Source organism: Podarcis vaucheri (genome assembly GCF_965113315.1).
Source record: "Podarcis vaucheri genome assembly, chromosome: Z".
NCBI classification, from domain to species: domain Eukaryota; kingdom Metazoa; phylum Chordata; class Lepidosauria; order Squamata; family Lacertidae; genus Podarcis; species Podarcis vaucheri.
Genome location: NC_138758.1, coordinates 6,140,919 through 6,166,319, shown reverse-complemented (window position 1 = coordinate 6,166,319; position 25,401 = coordinate 6,140,919). Strand labels below are relative to the sequence as shown.

General features: G+C 46.2%; 1 protein-coding gene across 9 annotated transcripts in view; it reads left to right on the top strand.

Moving 5' to 3' along the window:
- Window positions 1-25,401, top strand: part of ATP11C (ATPase phospholipid transporting 11C (ATP11C blood group)) — a 98,297-nt gene that overhangs the window by 29,676 nt on the left and 43,220 nt on the right. For all 9 annotated transcript variants that reach the window (XR_014215351.1, XM_082207180.1, XM_082207184.1 and 6 more), the window contains 9 exons: window positions 7,332-7,451; window positions 12,252-12,341; window positions 15,260-15,340; window positions 15,520-15,627; window positions 16,277-16,405; window positions 19,935-20,038; window positions 21,925-21,975; window positions 22,360-22,424; window positions 23,893-23,974. Coding sequence is in view for 8 of the 9 variants with exons in the window: in XM_082207180.1 (XP_082063306.1) it covers window positions 7,332-7,451; window positions 12,252-12,341; window positions 15,260-15,340; window positions 15,520-15,627; window positions 16,277-16,405; window positions 19,935-20,038; window positions 21,925-21,975; window positions 22,360-22,424; window positions 23,893-23,974 (830 nt within the window). In the remaining variant the exon portion in view is untranslated. The remainder of the gene's footprint in view (window positions 1-7,331; window positions 7,452-12,251; window positions 12,342-15,259; window positions 15,341-15,519; window positions 15,628-16,276; window positions 16,406-19,934; window positions 20,039-21,924; window positions 21,976-22,359; window positions 22,425-23,892; window positions 23,975-25,401) is intronic.

Below are 25,401 nucleotides of genomic sequence, written 5' to 3'. Positions count from 1 at the left end.
GGGGCAAGTAAGGACGGAGTGGCTGGACCCCCCCCCCAATTTCTGAAAATATAAAATTAAGCAGATATCCAGGTCTGTCTCCAGGCTGATGGTATACAGGCATATTCCTTGCGAGGTAAAGAACACAAGTAAGAAGAAACATAGCAGAGGTTTTTTCTTTTAGCAAAGCTGGGGATGAGTTTCAGGTGGTTAAAAAAATAATAAATGGAAGCTAGCCCAGGTAACATGGCTTAGTGGTTGGGGGAAACTACAGCTTTCCATGGGTCTATACATGCTAGCTCCTTGAGTTTTTAGGTGATGCAAGTTTCTTGTCAAATTCTTTCACGTGGCTTAAAAAACATCAGGTCAGAAAGCCAAATCAGTTGTTTTCAAGGTAAGAGCTCACTGTTGTAAATATGATCTTCCTCCCTTTGATTAGTTTAAAAAACAAAACAAAACAGAGACACCTGCTCTGGAGTCTTTTGTTTTCCTTCTTGAGAGCTTTTTGGCGGAGTGCCTGTTTCTATGAAAATCGGACCCTTTTAACTCAGAGGAGGGAAGCCTTTGCGTGAGTGACCTGTGTGTTTTAAAGATCTTTAAATATTCAGCTTCCTGTTCGTTTTACTTGTTCCTCTGATGCTTTTTCTTGTGTGGGTGTAGAATGAAGGTCAAGATTACAGTTCCTGCTCTCATTATTGCAAACTGTTGCAATCAGTGAAGCCTTTCTTGTTGGTTGGAACTGGGCTTAGAAAGATGTTTTTGCACTAGAATTTAGGGGATGTAGAAAGCTGCCGAATGCGAGGTTATGGTACTTGCTCATAGGGGGCAGGTATGCATGCAAAATACTGTCTACTCAAGGCTGTCTTAAGCATATGCGGCGCTGGGGTGCAAAGATCCACCCGGTGCGCCCCCCCCCCGGTTGCCCAGTCCCAGGCGCGCTGGAGGGCAGAGTTGGCCGGCCGCCTTAGCATCTCACTCGCCCCCCGAACTGGTGGTGCAGAGAGCCTGCCATGGTGCTCCAACTGACGGTCGGGCTCTTCCTCGGGCTCTTCCCCGGGCTCAACTTTCGTGCCCCAGACTCTCAGCCTGGCGCCTCTGAGAGCCAGGCACTCGGGTGTCCTGCAGCCCTAACACCTATGGGTAAGACAGCCCTGTGTCTACTACAGCCTTTTTGACCTGGCACCCTCCACATCTTTCAGACTGATGCATGGTCAAGCCAGCATGGTCACTAATCAGGGTATCAGCCGAAGTAGAGCATTTACTTGCCTCTTTACTTGACTATAATAGGCATTACTTTTCTGAGAGTGTGTGTCATCTTCATGGTTGCTTTAAAGAGGAGTTGCTTCAACACAAACTTCAACTCTTCCACAAAGATCAGTGGGAGGCATTTTTGTTCTAGTGTATTCTAGAGGATTTTGGGTGCGTTCAGATGTGGCAAATGTTGCACTAGTTTCCCCAGTTGTCCTGTTTTCTAACAATGTTGCTTTTGTACTTAAGTACCTGGTGTGCTGTGGAATTTTGGCTTTTTGACAAGTACACTGGCATGCTGTGCTAAATTTCATTTTCACCAATATTGTGGCACAGCAATGACCTTTCCGCACATGTGTGCTCTTTCCCCCCTATGATTTCCTCATGAAAACAGGAGGGAAATGTATGCCAGCATCCCACCCCAAATTTTTCAGTTTTCTCCTGGGATTTTCCACGTTAAAAGGGCTGCAAATGGATTATTTCTGGCATCAAATTGGTGCTATATTCCATTAGTTTTCCTGGTGGCTTTTGTGTCATGTGAAAGCCCAGATTCAATGCAGAAATGAACAGCTAGGGAAATGTTGGGGAAATGGAACAAACTTTTGTGTGAATAACTCAGGCAATATAAATGCCTTAGTGATGAATTTATACTGGGCAAGTCCACACACCACTCTGCTTTATTAGTTCTGTAATATTCCAATGTTACCTCAATTGTCTGGAGGAGCACACTTGCGCTATAACAGAAAAACAGTAGCAAGGAAAACTCTTGGAACATGTACAGCGTGAAAAGTTGCAGAATTTCAGCTACAGAGCATACATTGATAGGAAATAAAGCAGTATGCACACCTGGAAATTTTTGCAGGTGCAAACGGTATTGAAAGGATCAGCGGCGTAGCGTGAGTTCTCAGCACCCGGGGCAACGCAAGTAATTTGCGCCCCCTAACCCGGGGCAAGGCAAGTAATTTGCGCCCCCCCCTAACCCGCGAGTTGCCGCTGGCGCTGCTGCCCAAACGACGGCGCTTGCCCGGAGGAGGAGGGGGGCAGAGAGGCGAGGAAAATGCAACTGCCCAGCAGCTGCAGCAGCACCGGCGGAGGCGGGGCTGTGAAGAGGGGCTGCCTGCCGCGTCCTCCGCGGCGAGCGCTGAGAGCCGCTGCCTGCCGGGTGCCTTCAGCCCGGACGCGCGCACAGCTCGGCGGTTCCGCGAGACATGCGGCTCCGCTACAGCCTGCGCCCGAGGCTCTTTGGCGACTCCAGAGGCAGCGAGCGCCCCCCCCCAGATGTTGCGGCCGGCACCCCTGGCACCCCCCACGCTACGCCACTGGAAAGGATCACTTATAACTGCCCCAATACCATCATTACCATAAATAATCATGAACTAGCAATAAAAAGTGACGTCAGGAGGGACCCTTAAAAATGCTTAATGCTGGTTGAATTGTGCCCTCTGCATTGACCGAAGTGGTCAAGTGGGCACGTGTGGGGTAGGGCGATCTCGTAGGTAAACTGGTCCCAGGTTTTTAAGGGGTTTATATACTAATAGTATTTCCTTGAACCTGGTAAATTCTTTATCTCTCCCAACCTCAGGATTTTAAGCTAGCAGATATGGGCAGTTCTGCTTTAAGGTGCGTTGCCTATAAAGTATGAACAACAAAACAGGTGTCTTTTTTTTCCTGGGAAATGTCGTTTGCCTTGAAATGTACCTAAATGTATTGTGAAACCTGTTGGGAAGGCTATTTAACTATTTGCACAGGGAACAGTTGGCTCAACAGAATGACCACCACTTTGATCCTTCCAAATCCTCTTTCTTCAGAACAACTGGTTGTCCGGGTGAATTATGAGATTTCTCAAAAAATATCCAATTAGCTGCTTTTGACTTGAAGTACTGGAATTGTACTCCGGGGCACTGCAGTGTGTTTCAGTGTACTTGACGTATGCTATTTCTTGTAATGCATAAAATAACCTGGCAAACGAGGTTGGTAACACTGGCCTCTTGCTCATTTCAGATGAGTTCAGGCCATGGACAAGATTTGAACTGGAATGACTTTGTCCAGAGTAAGTCTGGTTAGGAGGGAGAGAGCCATGAAAGCAGCCTCTGCCAAGCTGGTGCCCTCCAGATGTTTTGAACTGCAACTTGCATCAGCCTTAAGCAGAGGTTGGATGGCCATCCGCCATCTTTGATTTAGTTGAGACTCCCTCATTGCAGGGGGTCTACAGCTCTATGATTCAGTGGTACAATCATGGATGTGCCCAAAGAGGCCACACCCTGTGGAGTGACTCGAGTTATTGTGCTGTGTCTAAGCCAGACACAGTGACACGTCCCAGTTATAAATACTATATAGCCTGTTCAGACAGCCCATATTTGTCTGAAGATAGTAATAATAATAATAATTAAGGTATACTTAATATTTGTATGGCGTGTATTTGAGCCATACAAGCCATTCGATATTTGGTAGAATTGTTAACAAATCTGTAATTGTGGCTCAATCCTCTTTCATTCGATGCTGCTCTCTTGGGGCAAGGGCTGGGGGTCATGTGGGGCTTTATCCCCTTAAGCGGGTCTCTCCCTGCCCTCTGGGCTCCCAAATTCTTTTCACTCTTGTAAACACCTGGGGTTGGATTACTGTACTTTGTGGAAAGGGTCAGTCCTTGGTCAGCCCTCCACTCCAAATAAAAGCTTTGGACTCCAAATAAAGGCTGAACTTTAAAAAATAATAATCCACATATACTGGCCTTCGGAGTACATAGTGCCGTCAAGATTTGACTTGCATCTCATAGCTTTGGGGATCATCCCCATGTGTTTCAGAGTCACTCTGTGTCCTTCTGATTTGACTTGTCATTCAGGGCCAAACTAGATCGGTTAAAAATTGTGCTCATTCTTCCACCATATTCAGTATAATGGAGAATCTTTTTAAAAAGCCTGCTATAACAACTTCTTCTTCTCTTTTCCCCACAGAAGTTGTTGAAATACATAGACCTCAGAATGGATTAAGCTTGATACATCCAGGGGTGTGTGTGTCTTTCTCTATGTGTGTGTGCACAGGACATTTTTAAAGTTTGATTTTAAAAACAAAGCAAAGGGAAAACGTGTAACCTTTCCGCTTTCTGCCAGAACTGGATGCAGTCCTCCCCTTGTGAGAGGACGAAGCCTGCCAGATTTTGGAGCTACCGTATTTTTCCATGTATAAGACTATGTGTTTTTCCTAAAAAACAATGTCAAAAAATGGGGGGGGGGCTTATACACAGATACATCTACATTTTCTTAAATCAGGGTCCCCCAAAAAAGGTGGGCATCTTATACATGGGGGCGTCTTATAGATGGAAAAATACAGTATCTTCTGTGGTTCTGCTGCAAGGACAGGCTTTCCCCCAGTTTTGTTGTGGGCAGCAATCACCAGGTCCACGGGGTGGTAAGAGAGCATGGGTCCTCAGGAAAGATGGGCAGCAAAGTATCACTCCCTCCAACAAAGAGACTGTTACCCAAAGGGTAGATGTTTGGGGGCAGGCTTCTCCAGAACACCCCCCTCATCCCTGGATTTTTAGGAATCACAGCCTGTTCTCTCTCTCTCTCTCTCTCTCTCTCTCTCTCTCTCTCTCTCTGTGAGAGATCTCTTCTTTGACCATGAATGATGAAAAAAGGTCATGTATCCCTAAGGAATACCGTGGTGGAATGGAAAGTATTGCCCTGATTAACCATGTATAGTGGTACCTCGTGTTACATACGCTTCAGGTTACAGACTCCACTAACCCAGAAATATTACCTCGGGTTAAGAACTTTGCTTCAGGATGAGAACAGAAATCGTGCTCTGGCGGCGTGGCAGCAGCAGGAGGCCCCATTAGCTAAAGTGGTGCCTCAGGTTAAGAACTGTTTCAGGTTAGGAACGGACCTTCGGAACGAATTAAGTACGTAACCAGAGGTACCACTGTAATTCAGAGGCTGTGCACACCCTAAGCACGCACATCTGCATGCAACATATAATTTGGCATTTATTCAGCTGCTGGCAAAGCTTTGTTCATGGGCTCGACAAGCAGACTTCCACACTGAATTGAAGACCAGGGTTGCTGTACAGTGCTCTTCTTTGCTGTTCAGTGCACCCCTGAAGATGTTTTGAATAGTAAATGTACTGCCAGGCTTATGGCTGCGTCAAGGCCAGGGAATAGGTTTGGAAGGATTTTCTATTTTATTTCCATCTTACCCTGCGTGCACTCCCAAAAGAGAGTTTGGGAGGAAGGAAACAGAATTGTGAATTTGCTCTAGAAGCCTCATGGTCCTGGATCATTTTTTATGTCAAGGTCTCTGTACAGAAACTCTCCGATCCGACACTGGATGCTCCTGGGAATTTCCAGTACAAAGCTCCGGTCAATGATAGATATGTACCTCCAGTTGCATTAATGCTATTTTTAAACTGTCGTCCTCCCCTGCAATAGGAGGAAAATCCTCTCCTTACTACTTGGTTATGAGCAAGGTTTTTCCACACTGGAAGGAACGAAAAAGGTTGGGTGTGTGACTATCGGAGCTCGGCATATAAAATGCTCTGGAGTATTATCCAATCTCACATCAGTTGATTGTGTTGTATGTGCTTTTTTTGCCGTGACCTACTTTTCTAAAAGTTATTGCGGGGTCTTCTACATCCTCCTTTGTTTTCCCATTGTTGGAGAAGGTAGATTGGATGGAATGGACTATGAATTGGATCCGGTATGTTCTTACCGGGTTTGTCTTTTCTGTTTCATTTTAGGTGGAATATTTCTATTCTATTCTATTCTATTCTATTCTATTCTATTCTATTCTATTCTATTCTATTCTATTCTATTCTATTCAGCTTTTAAAAAAGGAACTTTCACCCACCACGAGCTTGCCTGCCCCCAAATATGCCTGTTGCAGGAGATTGTAGGAGGCAGAGGTTCCGTCTTGCGCCTAAGATTGAGGGGGCCTGGTGTGTGTTGAGTTGTGTCATGTGTGCGATGTGCGCCATACGTCATATGCTTGGCAACATCACATCGTTGGGAGGAAGCCGCGCATGGAGCCCAGCATGGCACTGCTTCCTCTCTTGAGCTCAGGAGGAGCCAGTCGCTTGGCACCAGCCTCTTCTTTGCCATCCAATATTGAGGGGGCCGAAGACTCCTCCGCCCTTGGGAGTTGATGCGCCTGGTGGGATGTGTTTGGGGGCCTTGCTCTCTTCAGCATGAGTTCTGTGGGATGTACCTAGTGCAGCTGCATTCTGCTGCGGGAGATTAGCTGCCTGTAAAGGGGTATGTTGGTTTCTTGTGGTCTTCTCATTGGAGAACCTCTGATTAGGTTGGAAGAACTCCAGGACTCCCTGGAGCATGCTGGAAATCCTCATTTGCCGAAGATTCTCCCTTAGGAGTCAACTTGTTTTCCTGTTGGAAGACCTGCACTGTGTTGTTCCTCCATTTCTTGGTGCCTTCAGAAGGAAGGGACCATTGAGGGGTCTAATGTGGAACTCCCAGGAATGTTTGTTTGCTCCCATGTTAAGATTTGGATAGCATCGAAACGCTGGCTTTCAGTTTTTCCCCAAAGCTCTCCAAGTTACTAATTGCTGCTTTGCTTCCACTGTTGCTCTTAACGTTTTTGTTGTTGCTGCTGCCGCATCACTGTACACAAATGTGGTTTTTTTATTATTTTTATTCTATGCTAATTACTTGTTTCATACTGTTATCTGCCTTGCGGCAGGATATAATGTTTTAAATGAATGAAATAGGTAGCTGGGATATAACTTTAGGGAAACAGTAGCATATGTACATTGTGTACCACCAGCTCTGAATAGAGTTGGTCTGTACGTTTGGAATGGTAATTTCTCTTTGTGGGACACATGTTCTCTGCACATCTGTGTAATTTCCCAAGAGATTTCCTCACTGACTAACATTAGGAGCGGCTGCCCAAATGCACAAATGAATTGTGTGTGTGTAGGGGCCCCTGGCATCCAGTGAATGCCACAAGCCCTTGGGAACATGGAAGTTCCATGTTGTTAATGAGCCCATAGGCTATTGACCCAGGGCACCGAGGGTGCAGAATCCCACAGACACAGAAGCCTGCTTTGCAATATGTTTGGGGGCCTGTGACTTAATCCTCTTCCTCTTCTATCTGCAGCTTGTGGGGGAAGAGAAACGTGTTGGGACACGAACTGTCCTTGTTGGCCACCATCCGCTTCCCACGCCAGAGGCTTACATTCCGCAGAAGTTCTGCTCTAACCAAATAGTCTCTTCCAAGGTACGTTTGCCGCATGAATGCTGTTGCGGGAATGGCATGCGAGCTCTTGACAATTCATGTGAACACCGTAATAACCATGCTTTAATTGCTGCACTGGCCCACCCAACCTGTTTTTATCTTCACAACAACCCTGCGGAGTATTTTAGGCAGAAGGGACGTGGCCGGCCGAAGGTCACCCAGCGAGCATCATGGAAGAGTGGAGAAGGTTCTCCTGGTCCTTCATGGTATAGAGACTCTTCTCATAACCTGCAGTACTTAGATCCTGTTCAGGTTACAGTTCTACTCCAGAGTGTGCCGTCAGCAAAAGCAATTTTGTGTTCTGTTACTTTTCCCCCAGACTTGTTTTGAACTTGGGAATCACTCTGACCATCATTAACCTTATGACTTGATGATGAGTTATGAAGATCACTCGCAAGCTGTGCCTGGTTTTTGTTGTGGGGTGGGGGGGTGGGGTGTCTTTTGTTTAAAGCTTACACTTTGTTAGTGATCCAGCTCATCCACGAGGTCCTCCAGGCATAACAAGAAATCTCTTGCAAAAAGGCAGTCTGTGAGACCCTTTATCAGTCTGGTGCTATTACTTTGCTGCTATTTTGCAGCTCTGTTTGTTATAGCTAAGAATAAAACCTATGCATGAAGGAACTCTTTCCCAATTCCGCAAGGTGTTCCAGTTTTAGAACTGCATGAAACACAAAAGACCCGTAGTTCCTCTTTTGTAGCTTCTTCCGTCTGGCACAAGTAGCCCAGCTAATGGCTTTATTACATTTACGAGTGGGAACTGCAATAAAATGGTACAGAGGGTATTGTCCGGTGTTCCAGCTAACCAACCGTATCTTCTTCCAAGACATCCCATCTGGTTATTATTGTTATTTGTTAAATTGTTATTTGTTAAATATGCTGCTCTTCATCCAAAGATCCCAGGGTGGTTTGCAAGACAAAAATACAAAATGATAATTCAAAATACATAATGGAACAACAACAGCAAAAACCCCAATAACCCCGCTCCCACAAATACGTTCAAAAAGCCATAGAAAGTTAATCAGCTCAACACCTGGTTGAAGAGGAACGTTTTTGCCTTGTGCCTAAAGATATGTAATGAAGGCTCCAGACAAGCCTCCATGGGGAAAGCCTTCTGCGAACAAGGAGCCACCACAGAAAAGGCCCTTCTTGAGTTGTCACCCTCCAAACCTCTCCTGGAGGAGGTGGCACATAAAGAAGGGCCTCAGATGGTGGGTATCAGGGTCTGGGTAGGCTCATATGGAGAGAGGGGGAGTCCTTGAACTATTGCACTTCGCTCTCTTACACACAGACACACACAGAGTTCTCTGGCTCCCCCCGCCCCGCCCCAATAGACACTGAGCATGGTCAGTCCTCATTGAACTGTTGTGTTGTTGCTGTTATTGTTATTTTGTCCCCTTGACTTTTCCTTTCTTGCTTCTTCTTCACCCTTTGGGATTTTTGCTGATCCAACCTCCTCGTTTTCTCAGCCACACTTCCTCCAAGCACTCGCCATCTGCGCGTGCTGTTACAGGGAGTCATATATAGAAGCATTTTGGAGCGCTGAAGCTGGTGAAATTTCCAGATAATTAGAAAATACAAAATGATTGTGAATTATACAAGGAGAGCTTGGATAAAATATTAGGGTCGACAACCCTAAATATGTGCACAAATCTCCGTTTCTTCTGTGCAGCAATATTTGCAAAGCAGAATGAAAGTATAAATTGCACCCAAACTTCAATTTTTTATTTTTGTTTTTTAAAAAGAGCTAATGCAAACCAGGCAAGGCACAGCGCAAGCTGCGGCTCTTGAATCTTTTAATATATTTACTGTTGCATTGTCTGGGAAGTCTTGCTCTCATTGTGTGTAGCTCGGAAGGTGGAACAAAAGGCAACAGTTTTTCCAAGCCAGGAAAGCAGGTGGCTGCTATCAGCGGGCAAAAGGGGAGTTGCGTAAAACATCGTGACAACCTCCGCTAGTGGTTGACATTCAGCAGATTCTGTGCATCAACTGCTGTATGTTTCATGTGCCTTTTGTGTGCCAGGAAAAGGTCGGGTTCCCATACCGCTTTCTCTGCTCTGCAGAGCATCCATCTGCACTTTTCACGTGGTCTCGCAAAATGACTCAGTGCAAACTCAGCTTCCCCCACTTGCTATTTAGCGGATGAGCCTGGGGGGGGGGCTTTCTTGTGGGTGTGGAGCTCCTGGTGCTTGCTGGATCAATTCAGAAGCTTGTCCTTTGAGTGGTGAAAGTCTGGGCTGTGCAGTAGGCAGATGAGAGGATTGACCCTGGAGCTGGAAAGGTTGTCCTTGCCAAGGCAGTACCCCGGGCTAACAAGAGGAGAGTCAGCGGCTACTCTCGATGGTCATTCCAGCTCTTGGAATCTGTTTACAAGGGAGATGCTGCAACCTGCTGCCCTAATGTCTCGCTATATGGGCTGGCGGATCATGGAGCTATCGGTTCTGGGTTCTAGCCCTTGCAGTTCCAGACAGCAGTACAGAGCTTTCCAAACTGTGTCTCATGACACATTAGCATGTTGGCTACAGTGTGTAGGTGTGTCGCACAAATGCTCCCCACGCTCTTCCTGGGGCTGGAAAGGGGTTAATTTAACCTCCAGTTTGCTAGTAGAACCGAATTACTATGTCATGAAATATGCATGTCTAAAAAGTGTGTCACCAACAGGAAAAGTTTGGAAAGCTCTGCAGTAGCACAAGAGAGTTGTTGTTGTTATTTATTAAATCTGTATACCACCCTTCATCCATACATCTCAGGACAGTTCTAATAATAATAATAATAATAATAATAATAATAATAATAATAATAATAATAATAATTTTTTATACCCCGCCCTCCCCAACCAGAACCGGGCTCAGGGCAGCTAACACCAATAAAATTACAATAAAACATAATAGGAAACCAAAAAAACCCAACAAAAAAAGTTAATTAAAATACGGGTTAAAATACAATTTAAAATGCAACCTCATTTTAGTAGTAGCCCATAAATCAAAACCATAAGGGGAAGGAAACATAAGGGTCAGACTGAGTCCAAACCAAAGGCCTGGTGGAACAGCTCTGTCTTTCAGGCCCTGTGGAAAGATGTCAAGTCCCGCAGGGCCCCAGTCTCTGGTGACAGAGCGTTCTACCAAGTCGTGGGCAGTACTGAAAAGGCCCTGGTCCTAGTTGAGACCAATGTAATCACCTTGCGGCTCGGGACCTCCAAAGTGCTGTTATCTGTGGACCTTAAGGTCCTCCGCAGGACATACCAGGAGAGGCGGTCCCATAGGTACGAGGGACCAAAATAAAAACACAAACTACAGAATAAAAACAAGAACGAAAACAAAAGAAAACAGTAGCCCCATTCCACGAAAGGGCCACATTAAACCAAAGAAACACAGCACACAAAACAACCAGCCGTAGCAATGATTACTTTTGCTGCCAGGTCTCTACTGCAGCTGGATTTGGCTGGCCTAGGAAGTGGCACACCCCCTCCTCTGTTAATTCCCACAACCACCCTGTGAGGAAGCCACGGCTGAGAGGCAGTGACTGGCTCTAGATCAACCCAGAGAGCTTCATGGTCGAGTGGGGATTTGAACCCTGGGCTCCCAGGTCCTGACCTAACACTCTTAGCTGCTGTGCCACCCTGGCTCTCACTGCACTGTGAGGGAGACCACAACATTTCTGAAGACTATACTATTGATCAGTAGCTTGAGAAGACCTGAATAGGCTGGGATTCTGTAAGCCAGTGGAGGTCCCTTCCCACTGACTTGGTATTGTTGAGGCAGAGGAAGAGCCCAAGAGGTTGTATCAAATGCATACCTTGCCAGAGCAATGTGTTTGGCAGCCTTTCGTTTCGAACCAAGGGACTGAAGACACGGTGCATTTTGCCATTACGTTTGGAAGCACTTTCTGATATTTAAGTCCTGGTGCTTCTTCAGCAATGCAGAGGCAGTAGCTGGCCCTCAAGGCTGCCTTCCCCACCTCACCTTATTTCAAGCTGGCTTGTGTGTGCGGGAGAGACAGGGAAAATGCCGCCCCCTTTAAACCTTCACATCTCTTGTTTCTGGCACTAGAATTTTTGAGTGGGGTTATGCGCCAAACCTTTTGCAAACGCTGGCGTAAGACCCACGGGACACGGCTCATTGAAACGAAAGGAGGAAAACCAACGTTTCTGAGTGGGTAGCAAAGCAAGCTCTTCATGGAGCAAGATGCTTATTTCTTTCCGTTGGAAATGACACCAAAGGGGTGTGTGGCTGTGTGTGCATGCGTGCCCACTATAATTGTTTGCCCCTTTAAAAGCCACCCTTTTTATATTTATAGACAGAGATAGATAGATAGATAGATAGACAGACAGACAGACAGACAGACAGACATATTGAACAGATGATAGGTATCCCAATTTTGGTGCGGTCTTCAGAGGCAGGGCTGGCCCACTCCACCCATGAGGGAAGGTGAGGTGACCGCCTCAGGCGGCCGAATCCAGAGGGGCAGCAGATCCAGCCTCTGAGGATTGCATCGCCCACAGCCCCTCCAATACCATCTCCGCAGCAGCCTCTTGGCAAATAGGAGGCACTGCAGGTCTCCTTCCATCCTCGTTCCCATTTTAGATCTTTATTCTCCCATTGTTCCTGATGTAGTTCCTTGACCCTCACTTCTTCCCTGGTGGGGGGTGGTTTGTGTGTGTGCGTGTGTGCCATTTTCTGGTTAGCTTCAGGTGCCAAAATGTCTCAGGGCAACCCTGTTCAGAAGAGGCCATTGCTGGTCAAAGTCTTGGTTCATACCTGCCTCTTTTGCTTTTTTGCCCCACAGTACACTGTCTGGAATTTTCTTCCAAAGAATCTCTTTGAACAGTTCCGAAGAATTGCCAACTTTTACTTCCTTATCATTTTCCTTGTACAGGTAAGGCTGCTTTAGAAAAAGCAATGAAGGTGAGGGAGAATGTTGCTGGTGTGTGTGTCTGTGTGTGTGTTTAAGTACCAGTCATTGAAATGTTTCAATGCCATCCTTCTAAAATAAAGACTCTTATTTTCAAGGCATAAGTTAGTGGGTTCGTGTTTACAGAACACGACAACAATGGTGTCATTCGCTCCAGCCTAGAGACACTACATTATATAGCTGCTTCTCTTCAATGGTCAAAGATGCGTCATCCCCTCCCTCCTGCACACACAACAGCTTGTGATGAGGCACCCAAATACCTCCCTGTTACGTTGTCTAGATGCTACACAAATGCAGAAGTAAATTTCTGAGTGTGCATTTCTTTGTGGGTAGGCGAATAGCAACCACAGATGTGGGCTGTGTCCTTTTCACTTCTGCTTTCTGATTAAAGAGGCTAGAGCTGAATCAGGAGACTCTTTAAAAAAATAAAATCAAAAGCAAGCTGAAATTCTGCAGACCAACCGTTTCAGGGAAGGAAAGTAGGGGAGTGGGTTCAGCTTCTGTTGATGTCGGATGGGTTTTCAGTGCTTCAGCGTTTTTTTTTAAAAAGGCCTCTTGCCACTTCTCTTGGGCAGCATATCTGCTGACGTATATTAAAAGCACTCACTATTGTAGACGGAGGAGAGCATCTTGGCCCATTCCTCATAAGCCTGAACCTTCCTCAGACTTTGCTAAATGGAGTGTGTTGAATTCGCCACTGCTGCTGCCTGCGTTTCCTGACGATTGCATCTTGCCTGCTTTGAAGACAGAGCGCTTTGCCAATTTGCATCTCATCCTTGTGTCAGGGGCAGAGGCATTAATGATCTCTGAGGAAGTAGCTCCAGCTAATTTACACGACAATGCTAAGATGGCATGGCATCGCCCCATCTTCCAGATAACTGTAGAATCCTGATCTGAGCAGTCGGGGCTGGTTGTGAAATGTATAACCTTGCTTATGCACCAGGCTAACCGGCTGCCACTTCCACTTCCTTGGGCGGTGTGGTTCAGCTTGCCAGGAGCAACAAATTCAACAGGAATCTCCCCAGTGCGCGTGGGGCTTTAACTTGGAACAGGTTGGAACAAAGGCTATATTTAACTTGAAACAAATCAAAATAGTGCTGCTAGGGACGGATGCGGTTTTCTCTCTCAGTTCCAGTGCTGTGCAGTTTTGGAAGAAATATCCCCATGTTTCAGTGAATTGCATACAGCTGATTTTTGCCCAGAGTTGACCCGTCATGGTCAATATCAGCGGGTCTACTCTGAGTAAAAGTTACTTGAAAACTTGGCCATGGAGAGGTGTGTGTGAATTATCACACTGTGATAAAAAAACAAAAAACCCAGCTGACTATCTTCTGAAGCAGAACACCCCCGTGAAAAATCTCATGGCTACCTATTTGTACCAAACCTCCCCTTGCCCACCCCTGTTAGCCATTACCATAGGAAAGAAATTAATGTTATGTTCAAATGTTTGGTATCACATTACAAAAGCATTGCTCTTGTGCCAGGCATTAGTAAAGCCTGGCAGTTAAAGGCATGGAGCCCGTCAAATCCACCTACCCACCAATATGTGTGTTCATTGTTCCACAAGAGGCTTTTTCTTGTGAAGACTGTGCAGCTTTAAACACATGCCATAATAAATCCATTATGGTGCAGTCTTACGCATGTTTACTGTGAAGTATGCCCCGCTTTCTTTAACGAGGCTTATTCCCAGGTAAGGATGTGTAGCTAGCAGCCTTAGTCTTTAAGGGTGCTGCAACATTTTTTTAAAGTGTCTGTTTGTTGTAATAACATAGCTAACCCTCATAATTCAAACATAGTTGCATCTGTCAATGGCTTCTGGCCACAGCAGCTATGCTCTGTCTCCACGGTCAGAAGCATAAATGTCTCTGAATATAATTTTCTGGAAGCCACGGGAGGGGAGAGGGCTCTTGTACTCAGGTCCTGCTTGCAGGTTTCCCAGGGGCACCTGGTTGGCCTCTGAGAGAACAGGATGCTGGACTAGATGGGCCACTGGCCTGATCCAGCTGGCTCTTCTTATATTCTTATCATTCCGAGTGCCAAATACTTTTAACGCTGGAGTAGCTTGGACCACTGGAATAGCTGTTCTAGTGAACAGACTTCCTGGAGCATGAGCTGAGCTCTTGAGCAAATGTGCATGTGTGTGACAAACCTCCATTTACAGTGCAATCTTAGCACATACTTGATATCAACTGCACATCTGTAGCAGAAGGCTTTGACGAGCTCAATCAGCCTTGGGTCCCCAGATGTTTCTGGGATAAGATTCCTGTCCCTCTCAGCCAGTTTGAACAGGTATGATGCTGTTTGCAGCCCGACAACATCTGGAGAATCAAAACTGAAGAGTGTTGGCTTCGAATAAATGAGTTCTTTACCACCACCACTACTACTAATAATAATAATAATACTAATAATAATACACACTTGGATTCACATGGCAGGACATATAATGGAAAAGGATGCATTCAGATGTCACATTATTCTATTTGGACATCAAAGATATCCCTTCACAAGCTCTTCATAGCAAGAAAGTGGGAATGAAGAATATACATGGGTGCTTTTCTTCTTATCTGGAAGACATCTCTGCCATTTGAATGAATGGAAAACTTTGCCACATCATTCTCAAAACTTACTAGGCACTTGCTACCAGTGATTCACCACACGCTATAAAACAGAAGTCCGGATGCATTATTGTGCAGAAAAAATTGCACATAAACAGATGCAGATCATTAAAAAGCAATGACATGCACACTCTGGTGTTTTCCTGTGTTTTCCATGTTGCAGCATCAGTTTATATTTGTTGCTTATAAAAGCTGAGGACATCAAACCAGCAAATATCCTTTTCTTTAATTCTCCCCCAATAACTTGCCTTTCCCCCTCTTCTGCAGGTCATAGTAGACACACCAACCAGCCCCGTCACGAGCGGACTTCCTCTATTCTTTGTTATTACCATTACAGCTATAAAACAGGTACTTGCGTTCTCCCCCTCCCCCCCAAAAAAGGAAATGGAAAAAGAGGATTGTCAGCTTAGAGCTCTGCTAAATACCTGAGGAAAGGCTCTCCCTCACCTCTTTTTTCTTTGTTTCCCTTTCTCTTGTTCCTTGATTGTGATGACTTCCGCCCCCTGCTCCCTAATTTATCCCTCCAGGGTTATGAGGATTGGCTGCGGCACAGGGCTGACAAAGAAGTAAACAAAAGCACCGTCCTGGTGATCGAGGATGCAAAGCAAGTGAAGAAGGAGTGTGAAGGAATCAAGGTGTGGTATGAAAGAGGGGAGCAAGCTTTCGGAGCACTGGGAAGATCCAGGGAGCCTGTAGCGAAAGGCGGGGGTGGGGGGGTGAGTGCAGGGAGAGTTGTTATTAAAACCTTGAATTTGTGCTTGCTGATGGACTCCGGCTGGTCCCCACTGGCTGGTTGGGGTGGCTGGGAATGGGCTGAAGCACTTGTGTGTTTTGTAGCAAAGACGAGCGAGGTTTCTGCACGTTGGAAATGGTTTGGGGCCTTGCCTTTAACCACAGGGAGCCACAGGCAGCAAGGAGTTCTGTGCAGGCGAGTGAGCAAGCTGGTGGAGGAGACAGATCTCTGCACCCCTCCTCTGCCATTCCACTTGGCAGAAGGCTTTTTCCTCTTCTGTAATGCAGCACGATTGCGACTTGTGTGAAGGCTACATTCTGGGGATGGAGGCAGGAATGTGTGTACCCTGCATGAGCTCCCCCCTCCCCCCCGCTCCCAGCACGACAGAGAGCTTTTAGATTTAGATGCCTTCTTTGCTTCTTTGTTGTTGATTTATATCAATAAAGCCTTTTCAGCTGAAGAGTCGTGGGGGTGTGTGTGATGCTCTAAATAAGTACATCTAAGCAAACATTTCTGCAGCACGTTGACATTTATTTGTTCTGGTCTTTAAGGTTGGCGACATAGTAGAAGTAAAGTCTGATGAAACCTTCCCATGCGACCTGATCTTCCTCGCATCAACTCACAAGGACGGGTGTTGTTATGTCACCACAGCTAGTTTGGATGGAGAATCAAATGTCAAGGTAACAGAATGGGTAAACAGCACATCTGACCTGCAGCCCTTTTATCTTCACTAAGCTTTGAAGCGGTAAATCTTGGCTTTCCAAAGCTTTGACACGGCGCAGTCTCTAGGCTGCGAATCAAGAGTGACTGACTATGCGTACCTGTCACACAAAGGAAAGTGAAACGCATTCCCTTTCAGCCATGCTCTCTTCCCGACTTGCTAATTCTATATGACAGGATATTTTTGTGCTGGGGAGCGTATGGTCATGCGTGGGCCTCACAGAGCTACACCACAGTCCTTCTCTCATGAGCGGCAGGCTCCTATCTGGCCCACAGCTTACATGGGATTATAAGAGCATGCCTTTTGGGTGAGACGAAAGGTTCAGCATCCTGTTTTCTGTGAGGGCAGATCCAGTGGCGTAGGAAGGTGGCTGCAGTCCACCCCCAGGTGTCATCACTGAGGGGGGTGACCACGGGGCCTGGCCTGCAGCACACCTGAGCTACACGTCTCTCTTGGGGAGTGACACAGTGGCTCGGGCCCCTACCTGAAACGGCAACATGGGGCTTGTGGACTCCATGGAGGTTCTGCACAGCGTGCTCTGCCCTGGCTTACCCTGCCCCGTGGGCGGCTTGCCCTGTCCCTGGGTGCAGGGCATTTGTGCCGCCCCGGGCGTCCAAGCAGCTAGCTACACCACTGGGCAGATCAAGCCACCACACCCCTTTTAGTCGTGTGTGCGTGTGCGTGCGCGCATGCCCCAGCCGCACAATTGGCATGTGGCCCTCAAGCACCCACTCCCTGCAGCCTATTATGATATCACAAAAATATAAAATAAAACTGGAAATAGTTGGTGCTATTATGAGCAAACATTTGCCCTGCAAAAAGGCAGAAATCAGTTAAATCAAAAGTCTGAAAGGCAGACATGCTTCTGAATAAACCAAGGGCTCCTGAGCTCCCCTTCTGCTCCCTGGTCTTGCACAGGCAACTGGTTGGCCAGAACAAGAACAGGATGCTAGACTAGATGGGCCATGGGCCTGATCCACCAGGCGCTTCTCGTGTTAAATGAGGGAAGGCTTAGGTTTATCTCTAGGTGAACAACTAATCAATTTTACTATCTGCCCATTTTTAATATTTGTACAAAATACCATTTTAAAAATACAATAGCGCCTCTGTGTATGTTATACACTGTCTCGGCAATAGCTATTGAAACGCAGGTATATCTGTCGTTTCTGAAGGTTCGATATTTTGATCTTACTTCATATGCAATATGATTCATAACATGAAGTCTGGCTGATAATAGCAATAAGATCTCCCATCCTATGATTTACTGTTTCAAATTTCCTTTTGAAAGATAACAGAGCCTGGGACCATTATCCTATGGAAGATTGTCTGTGTGTCTGTCCGTCTGTCTGTCTTTCTCTCTCTCTCTCGTGCATGTACACACACACCCAGCCGTATGAACCATTCCATTTTCTGTACATTGCCAGATAAAATATCATTGAACTTTGGTGTACATGTGTGTGTGAGAGAGAGACATTATAACATAATAGAACACTGGTGTTTTTCTGGCACATGGTTAAACTATGGCATACACGCTCATAGGAGGCAGTGATGGCCTTGGATGTCTTTAAAAGAGGATCAGACAAATTCACAGGCGATAGGGCTGCCAGCGGCCACTAGGCGCAATGGCTATGCTCTTTTCCCATGCTCGGAGTCAGTGTTCTTCTGAACACCGGTTGCTGGAAACCACAAAAGTGAGGAGTGCTCATGTCCTGCTTGCACGATTCCTGTTGTCATCTGATTGGCCACTCTAAGAACAGGATGCTGGACTGGAGTGGCCACTGGTGTGATCTAGCCAGCTCGTCGTCTTCTCATCCACTGTTACCGCAAGCAAGTCATGCTGATTCTCCCCTCACACACACACACTCTTTTTCCCCTTCAACTTTCCTCCAAAGCATGTCCTGTATCTTGTTTTGCAAGAACAAGGTGCAACAGGATGTGCCTGAGAAGGAATGTACTTAAAATGTTTAATGAGCTTTTTCTATAAATCTTTGGCAAGGAAGCGCACAGCCCAAGAGCTTAACCTCCAAGTTGTGAAAATGTCTGTGCTTTTAATGCCATTCATCATCTCCCACCGTTGATGCAATAGAGCTGTTTCTCATCCAGCTTGAAACGAGGAAAATTTAGAGATAACGAGCTAGGGAAGCATCTGGGTGAGTTTTGTTTATGAAGATGGATCACAGCAGTGTCTCCTGCTGACAGAAGTGATTTACAACACCCGAGTAGTGTCTAGAAATAGAACCTCTTAAATGGAGAATTTTAAACCCTTTGTCTGCTTTCTAATTTAATCAAGAAGTATCTGCGTAGCCAGGGATGCCTAGAATAGCTCTCCCTCCTCCACTGACATTTAATTCACTCACCCGATTACCTTTGAGAGATCCTAGGCCAGCACTCAGGGGAACAGGGAACACAGAACACCTGTTGAAGCACCTGCAGCTTTTCATGAAACCTGGAGAAGCTGATGGATTGTTCTTCAACAGGTCTCTGGAATCAACCTATTAGGCCACGGATGGGAAACCTGTAGCCGTTGCTAGACTCCAGCTCCCATCATCCCTGCTCCATGGCCAATCACTGATGGGAGCCAGAGTCCAACAGCAGCTAAGAGGTCACAGGTTCCCCATCCCTGAATTAAGATTTTGTTCAGCGTGGAAAGCAAGTAAATGGCAGTGCATGAGTTATCAAGAGTAAGCTGCTCAACTGGAACTGCAACCCCACAAGGAGGAGACAGGCATCTCTTTCGCATAGGATCTATCTGTAAATTTCCAGCTTATTTCTATATTGTAGGAGCAAATAATTGGCTCAACGTGCATTTTAATTTAGTAGGTTTACTGAGTTGGTTAGTTACTGAAGCACTTGTGTCTTGCTTTATGCCAAAAGGATTCTTGTGGTAGCTTGCAAATAGGTTCATTATTTTATATTTATAAAAGGTATTCATATACCACCTGTTCATAGAATATAGCATGGCAGTGCATAGCAATTATATACAGTAAAATATAAAAAAATGGTTAAAATGACTGGCTAATTGAAGATTTTTTAAGCAGCTGCATAGACCTGTTGATGTAAAAATATCTCCAGGAAAGTCAAAAGTGAGGGTACCTGCTGAGTCTGTGTTGGAAGAGCATTCCACAGCATAAGACTGATGACGCTACATGCCCAATTTCTAGTGGGTGTCACGTCAAGCCTCTGTAACACAGGAAGCAACCAGCCGTGCTCCTCTGGATGATCTCACTGATCGAGCTGGGATAAAAGGCCTTTAAAAACCCAGCAATAAAATTACAGCTAACGCAGCAGTAGCGATAGTAATAATGAGCCTCTCGAAGATGGCTAAAACACAGATCAGCTAAAACCAATTCCTAGTAGCATTTCCAGCAATCAAAGCACCACGTGAGCTCTGTAGCTTGTTAGAATCGCCCACTGTGCAAAACGGTCTATGTACTCTAGGGACAGTAAACAGCTGCTTAACGGATTTTGCATTTCCGTCTCCCTTCTAGACTCACTACACTGTGCAGGATACTGCCAAACTCCATACATGCCAAGCCATAAATTGCCTTACTGCTACAATAGAATGTGAACAGCCTCAGCCAGACCTCTACAAGTAAGTTCTGAAACGCAACGTTTATTTCCTTGCCATTTTTTTTTTTGAGGCATGCACCACCTTGTGTCTGTCTTGTCCCAGGACTGGGCTCATGAGTTGGGCTTTGAGGTGCATGGTAGATTCTGCTTCAACTGTGTCAAAGCTTTCTGTTTGCTATTTTATTTGCATTAACCAGCTGCAAGCTGGATCTGCACTGTTTCCTGGGAGATCAGGCAGCCAGGATTGGAGATTAGGATCATATCTTGTTGGTCCATCTTGCTCACAGTTGTGTACACTGACAGGCAGCATCTGTCTGTCTTAAAACAGCATCTTGGTGGCCACTTGTCGTGGATGCTTTAGGGTCCCACCTTGGGTCCCACCCAACTTTAAGATTATGTTTCTATGATCTCTGCCGGGTTTCAAACAAAGATCTTTCCCAACCCTGCCTGAAGGTGCTAGGGACTGAACCTGGTACCTTCTGCATTCAGTGCAGTTGCTAAATGACCCTTCTCATGTGAGATTATCTCTTTTTGAGAATTCGATTCATTCCCGAATTTAGGGTTGTTGATCTCCTTTCCCCATATGAGAAAGTTGACTGTGCTTCATTATATTCTGAAATTGATCTTGGTCTAATTACCCTTAGGCAAATGTCGAACAAGTCCCTTTCCATCCACTCCCCCCTCCCCTTTCTCATGCATGGGAGGGAGAGACCCGACCCCTTTCCCTGGCCTGCTATTGATTCTCCTTCCCTTGTACTCTTCCCTCCTCCCAAATGTGTCATGTCTTTGAGCTCGCAGCCTATAAACGGGTTAAAGCCAGACTCTGCCTTTTTAATCTTTTTCTGCAGCATCTAGCAAATGCAGGCGCTTGGTAGATGTGCGTTTAGCAAATGCTAGGGAGGATGGTGGGTTGGAGCCTGACGAATAACTGCTTGTAAAATAAATGCCTCAAAACATGGTTCTCACAAATTTAGTCTCTGGTACTTCTGTGCCATATATATATCTCCATCCATCCACCTTTCCTTCCTTATCCTTCTCGGTAGTGGCACCCACCCCATGGAACGCCCTCCCACCAGATGTTAAGGAGATGAGTAATTATGTAACATTAGGAAACGTCCGAAGGCAGCCCTGTATAGGGAAGATTTTTAAGGTTTAATGTTTTGCTATATTTTTATATATGATGGGAGCTGCCCAGAGTGACTTATTGGTGAATAACTCGCTGGATTTGCATAGCACACAGTGTACAAATGTTTGGAACAGGGTGGGAGAACCTTAATCAGCCTGAGGGCTCCTTCCACCAGCTTCTAGGAGCTGTGTGGCAGTGATAGGTGGGGCCACAGGTAAAGTGGGTGGAGCGGCAAATGTGGCTTTCAACTTTCTACACTAAGTTACCTTCCTGACAGGCCAGTCGTTTCTACACACAAGCACTTCACAAACATCCCCTTCCTCCACGTAGGGAAGAAATAATGCCTTATCACAGTTCCGGGCCACAAAACCTTTTTATTCTTCTTTTTATTACGCATATTGTGTTTTTATATTGTAATTCCATGTTGTGAACCATCCTGAGAACTAAGGAGGAAGGGTGGTATACTATTTTAATAAACAAACAAAAGTAAATAAAATCTCTGATGAGAAGCCAGGTGAGGGGTGTGGCCTGGAGAACAGTGGGGCCTTGGGAATGCCCCAAGGGCTGAATAGGGAGGCTTGGAGGGCCACATTTGGGGCCCCCAGGGATGAGATTCCCCACCACTGCTTTGTGGAACAGGAGTTTCTCAGAGCTCTGCAGTCCTTACCCACCTTTGCTTTTCTCTCCCCACCTCTTTTGTTCATTGATGATTTGCGGTGGCTCTCCTACAAATTACCAGAAGGGCTTAATAAGCAACCTCTTGTGCCCATCTCTCATTGCAGGTTTGTGGGCCGAATTACCATCTACAAGGACGGTCAAGAGCCAGTAGCCAGGTTAGTCAGCTGTTTTGTTAGTTCATTATCCCTATGCTTTGTTTCATAATTAATTAGCTGGCCTCTTGTCGCCTCCCTAAAGGCTATTGCTGACATCAGCAGCTTGATGTTTGACTGCTCTCTATCCCTTGCACTGATTTTTCACTTTCCCTGCACATTAATGAAACCGTCTCAGTGGTGTTGTCTTGCTTCCCCCTTACCATTGCCATATTAGTTGATATTTTCAGAATGCATCTTCTCTCTCTCTCTCTCTCTCTCTCTCTCTCTCTCTCTCTCTCTCTCTCTCTCCCTCCCTCCCTCCCTCCTTCTCTCCCCCCTCCCTCCCTCCCTCTCCCCACCTTTCTTTCCTTTTGTAAGTGGCCTAATAGTCTGACTTCATTCTAGGGCACTGGGTCCCGAGAACCTGTTGCTGAAGGGAGCGACATTAAAAAACACTCCTAGGATCTATGGTAAGCAACTGTTTGACATTTTCCAGTTTATTTCAGCCATGCTTATTATTAGCATTGAATTTAAGACCTGCCCTTCACCAGCCTCTCCCAGGGCACATTACAACAATTTGAAGTTAAAGGCCGTTAAAACATGTTACAGTCACGGGAATGGGCTGGACATTGGAAACAGACATCTCAGGTGCCATAGGTCAGGGTGAAGTGATGCATCTTCAGCATTCACCAAAATCCTGCCTAGTGAAGGTGCCAGACACATCTCTATAGGGAGGGAATCCCAAGGTTTAGGGGCTGCCACCCCAGGCGCTGTCTCTTGGGCCGTTACCACCACCCCGCCCAAAATTTTGATGGAGGTGGAACAACCAAGAGAGACCCACCTGCTTATCTCAACGCCTGGGAGGACCTGTTGGGAAAAAGGATGAAATCTCAAATTTGTGTGGTGTTTATTTCCTGCCCCAAACAAAAGTTTTGGGCTGGGTTCCTATGCATATTTAATCACTAGTAACACACATTTTAAATTAGTGGGATTTACTTTTGACTTAAGGGCTCACTCAGGCAACCTTTTTAAATGGGCACTCATCTTGGTTTGAGAGGGACTTGGGTGGCGCTGTGGGTTAAACCACAGAGCCTAGGATTTGCCAATCAGCAGGTCGGCGTTTCGAATCCCCATGGCGGGGTGAGCTCCCGTTGCTCGGTCCCTGCTCCTGCCAACCTAGCAGTTCGAAAGCATGTCAAAGTGCAAGTAGATAAATAGGTACCACTCCAGCGGGAAGGTAAACGGCATTTCCGTGCACTGCTCTGGTTCGCCAGAAGCGGCTTAGTCATGCTGGCCACATGACCCGGAAGCTGTACGCCGGCTCCCTCGGCCAATTAAGCGAGATGAGCGCCGCAACCCCAGAGTCGTCCGTGACTGGACCTAATGGTCAGGGGTCTCTTTACCTTTACCATCTTGCTTTGCTTGCACAAAGCATGCACAGTGGTTGGATGATGTCTGATCTTTATTCTGATTTGCTTGCAGGGTCTTACCCCATTTCCCAGTGCATTTCCCCATTACTTCCCAAAGCGCAAAGAGTGATTAAAAAAGAAAGAAAAATTCTTAAGCAGATTTGTTGTGCCAGTGCGACAGAGCACTTTAATCTGCTTGAACTGGCCAAACCCAAATTTCTGGTTTGAATTCCTCTCCCAAAATAACTTGACAGTCAGGAGGCAACCACAAGGTTGTTGTACTACTTCTTCTATCCTGAGCTTAAGCTCATCAACTGTGACTTCATTTTCAACCAAGTGAGAATGATTCTTCCATGCAGAATGAACTGTTTATTACATTTATTATGTCTCTGACTACCAGTTGCTGTGGAACATGAGTGAGCCCATGTACTTGCCTGCATGGACTGGTCATTGTGAAACTTCCTTCCTAGGAAGGAGCAGGTAGGTGAATGTTTTCAGGGTGTTTCACCGGTGGCTTTGATTTTTGTAGGAGTCGCAGTCTATACTGGAATGGAAACCAAAATGGCTTTGAACTACCAAGGAAAATCCCAGAAGCGATCTGCAGTTGAAAAGTAGGTTATCTGGACATATTGTAAGTCTCTTTTGAGTCAACTGTTTAATTGGATTGTGTATATAGTACTTCAACTTTCTTCCTTTGTCTCAGACACACCCAGTGTTGGAAACTGAGATATGAAAGCCAGGAGCTAAGGCGCAACAGTGGAATGTCTAGGCGCACTTTCTTTTTTAACAAGAAAGCAATGCTGAAATTGAATGCACTGCAGCTAAAATACTATGTTAATTTTTCACATGGTCTAGTCCAGCGGTCTGCAACCCGCGGCTCCGGAGCCGCATGTGGCTCTTTTACACCTTTGCCGCGGCTCCAGGGTGGATACCAGCGAGGGGAGGAGGCGCATTGTGCGCCCCGACATTATCCACTGTGGCGGGCGCTGTACTGGCTGTGACGTCGCATGGGGGTGGTGCGTGTGTTAGTCACGCACCGTCCCGACGTCACCTTCGTGGTTTTGCGGCTCCCAGTTTTTTTTCTTCGGAAACGGGTCCAAGTGGCTCTTTTTGTCTTAAAGGTTGCAGACCCCTGGTCTAGTCCTTCCCCTGCGCATGCACCCCCCAATATTCTTGTGAGGATCCTTTCTCCAGTCTTCAGAGAGTAGCTGGAAGTGGGCAAGCAGAAAAAAGCTCCTTCTTTCCTTCCAACAGTGGCAGTTTTAATCTGAAATCTTAGGGGCAGTATTGCTCCCAGAGCTCAGAAACTGCTCATGCTAATGAAATCCCCTGTTGCAAAATGTGCCTAGAAAAATTGGAGTTTCGAACATGGCACACGCTGAAGAAAAGCCCAGCTTTGTGGTGGTGACACATTCCGTATTTGCCCGAATGTGCACCTTAATTTTCGCAACGTAATTTGGCCAAAAAAGGCCAAATTAGATTCGATTAAATATGGTATTTGTAAAATTGAATAGGGATGGTAATCTAATCTACAACCCCCCACACCCTGTATACACGCGCTGTGTGTGAAAGGGTAAGGTTGGACTGGACAAACGTGTGCCATGTCCCTCTCTGCATGCCTTCCAAATGTGTGGGAAGGTAGAAGGAATCCCTACCAGCAGAACAAGGCATTCTGGAGGTGGGAAAGGCTTTAGCCAGCCCAGGATTCATTGGATCCCGAACTGGATTGCTGATAATGCGGCAGTCATCCTGCCCCCACCTTGAATCTGGGGCCCCCAGGTGGTCTCACCTCTTTGTAAAGCCACAGCACTTGTTTTCCTCCCTGGAATTTCTATAGAAATTAACTGGAGTGCCTCAGTGGCTGTGTTTAGGAGCTATTGTGTCCCTCAGCTGTTTCACAGCCCTGCCAGGCCTTCCTGTTTTGCACTCCACTCTGTTCTGGCCAAGCCATGCCCACCCGCAAATCACCTGACATCATGTATGACCATATGTATGTAACGACGACACAGGGCCTGGATTGGCTTCTCGCCCCAGTCAG